Genomic DNA, 3,169 nt, shown 5'->3' with positions numbered 1-3,169 from the left:
CAGACAGACACAGAGACAGTCACAGACACAGAGACATACACACACAGACCCAGACACACACACACAGACACAGACAGACAGACCCAGATACACACACAGACAGACCGAGACACACACATACACACACACACACAGACAGACACACACACACACACACACACACACACACACACACACACACACACACACAGACAGACACACACACACACACACTTATGAATGTCCATGATCTTAATCTGCCTTTCTACACAGTTTGACTTTAAAATTGTCTTCATCATAACACCTCACGGCAGAATGAAAACATCGGAATAAGTCCGACGTGAGGTCTAGTCAGAGGAGACGTGGTCTTACTTCTCCGGCTGCTCCTCGGCGAGGGCCATGGCGCTGAACGGGCTGCGCTCTGCTGGCCGTTAACATGAACCCATCAGACCGCAGCAAGGTACCCTAGAAACGAGCGGAAACAGACAGACTGATTGGCTGGTCATACATCGAGCAGGCACCGAAAGAATGAATGAACCCTCCCTGTCGTCCTCGGGTCCAATTTGACCCATTTTTTTTTTAAAGTTTCTGTATCAGAAAAATAAGTTTCTTTCAACCATATTGCCTCAAAAAATAACATGGATGGTTCCATACAGCGCTCTTTGCAAGAGAAACGAAGGATTGGATCACTCCAATCATTGAATTATGGGTGTTTTTATTCAATTCATAGGATTTGAAAATAAATTTAAGTGGTTCCTAAAGCATTTCCTGACTAATCGTTGACATAAAGTACCTGTCTGGGATCCACTCCACATCCTCTGATTTTAGTCAGGATAATTCATAATTTGTGATTTTTTATTTGTTTGTTTTTTTAACTCAGAAATTAGGTATGATTTAATATATGTGAGGTTTATTGACCGTGAAATCCAGACATACGTGTAACACTAGTGGTAACAGGTTGGAATGAAGTTGGCTAAGAAGATGTAACACAGAAAAGGGGCGATAATGTATAATTTACAGAGCAAAACCTAAGGGAGGACAACACAAGGGTTAATTAATTATATTTTATTTCATGTCATGCCACTAAGTGAGCCATATCCATATTTACTGGCCCCTATACATATTTGTTTTGTTTTTTTCCAGAGAAAGCATATTAAAAACAGCATTATTCTTACCCTAAGCAATCCCCATTCCTCATGCCTAAACCTAACTACGTCGACACGTCTAGCAGACCTGATCTAGCATTTACATAAAAAAGTCAAACTGAAAAACGATGAAAAAAATAAGCATTAACAGATGCTTCAAATGTAGAAAAAAAAATGTCGAAAACGTCAACAAAAAAATTAAAAAGGCGTAAAAGCAAAATCCGAAACCACGTTTTTAAACGTCCTGAACGTGAAATTAATCTTTGCTCTTTATTTATTTAATTTTATTTCTATCTTTATTTTTTATTTAATACATACTGTGTACATATACTTATACTTATATTGTTTATACCTATACTTATATTGTTTAATATTACATTTAGAGAATGTGTGATGTGCACCAACAACACCAAAACAAATTCCTTGTATGTGTTAAAAAACGTACTTGGCAATAAAAACCCTTTCTGATTCTGATTTCTGATTCTGAAAGTGGTGATATTTATTTTGTCCAGTTTGTGGGCTAAAAGTGACCTATGACACAGCACCTAGCTAGCTAGCTAGCTACACATACAGCAATTACCATGAACAGAAACCAATAGTTTAAGTATTGTTTCGAAATAAATTAGCTAACTAGCTAATGTGTAAAAGCTATTTTCACACATCTGAAACCGTGTTTTAAACCGTACTCTCTGGGATAATGTATTTATCGAGGACAAGTCAACCAAAAACCACTAAATACGTACGTATATAGTGGTTTTTGGTCTAAATGAGCAATGTGTAACGTTAAGTTGTAACTGGCGAATCGGAAGCTAACTTTAGTGTTTTGACTTGTTTATGCCTCTGCTTTTTTATATGTATTGTGTCTTTAATTGTATGGTTATAAACTTATTTATCTTGTAAATTTACTGTATGTTGTCTGTTTATTGTATTTAATGCCATAATAAGTTAATATAAAGCACTTTGAGCTGTATTTTATGTATGAAATGTGCTTTAAAAATTATAAAAGATATGAAATTTAACATCGCCACTCACCCAAAGCCCCGTTCTCTCGATTTAACGGACTTTTAACGTTTGTCGGCACGAGCTCACCTACGTCAATATAAGTTGATGCTAACAGGAGATAGCTAACGTCAACTTTTGCTAAGGTGCAGTTTTACATTAAGCTAACTAGTTAGCGTTAACTTCACATTTGTCGGTTTATAAAACGATATATTGTTGCGATATCAATATAAAAACACCACCTACCTGAGAAATACAAATGTATAATATAGTTACTGTTTAATCCGCACTTTTGTGCTGTGTTTTGCTCATGTAACTTTCTGACAGGGACTACAGAAGTGTAGCTAGGTAGCTAGCTAAGGTTTTTAGCAGCTTTCTGATTGGTCGGCGGCTGTGACGGTAGTTGCTGCATTCAGGGTGTCTGGGAAAATCACAGAATCGGGCATTCGGGCGTGAAACTACCCCATAAATTCTTCTAAATCTTGTCATAAAGCAGAATTTGGCCGTCATATCAATTAACATAGGTTATACTATATCATAGATATATGATACTATATAACTACCCTGTACGCCATACACGTAAAACGTATATACACATTTAAATTATAATAAAATGAAATAAAATACCATAAACAGTAACTTATGCACAAAACATTAGGTACATATATACCTAGAGAAACTTTCTAACTTTATAAACCCTTTGTAAAGGATGACCTGCTGCTTTAGTCTCTGCAACTGCTCAAAAGATCCCAATAAACCAGTAACGTTTAACTGGGCGTTTTTCCTCACAAAGAGAAGCCGTAGTTTCCACAGCTTGTGCTGGCCCTGACAGCAACCAAGCCTGAAACGCATGGCTATTCGGTTAAACGCTTTGATTGGTCCACCCTCCTGTCAGTCAAGGTTCTTGTCAATATGATTGGATGATTCTCCTTTCAGTCCGTGTGATGTTGTGGTAGGCAGACAGAGGCGGGTCAACTGTTCAGCAGCAGCACAGAGAGAGAGAGAGAGAGAGAGAGAGAGAGAGAGAGAGAGAGAGAGAGAGAGAG

The 3,169-nt window shown here is 37.6% G+C and overlaps 1 protein-coding gene across 4 annotated transcripts in view; it reads right to left on the bottom strand.

Annotated features, from left to right (window-relative positions):
• Nucleotides 1–2,495, bottom strand: part of march5l (membrane-associated ring finger (C3HC4) 5, like) — a 15,588-nt gene extending 13,093 nt beyond the window's left edge. For 3 of the 4 annotated variants that reach the window (XM_039780275.1, XM_039780277.1, XM_039780278.1), the window contains exons 1-2: nucleotides 2,370–2,495; nucleotides 352–444 (exon numbers count right to left, since the gene is read on the bottom strand). In XM_039780275.1, the coding sequence (XP_039636209.1) occupies nucleotides 352–380 (29 nt within the window). In that variant the 5' untranslated portion in view covers nucleotides 381–444; nucleotides 2,370–2,495. Of the gene's footprint in view, nucleotides 1–351; nucleotides 445–2,156; nucleotides 2,327–2,369 lie in introns of those variants that run through there. The other variant, XM_039780276.1, reaches the window with a different exon arrangement.
• Between the last annotated feature and the right edge of the window lie 674 nt (nucleotides 2,496–3,169).

This window comes from Perca fluviatilis, chromosome 17, assembly GCF_010015445.1.
Source record: "Perca fluviatilis chromosome 17, GENO_Pfluv_1.0, whole genome shotgun sequence".
Classification (NCBI taxonomy): domain Eukaryota; kingdom Metazoa; phylum Chordata; class Actinopteri; order Perciformes; family Percidae; genus Perca; species Perca fluviatilis.
This window is presented reverse-complemented; position numbering and strand designations above follow the sequence as displayed.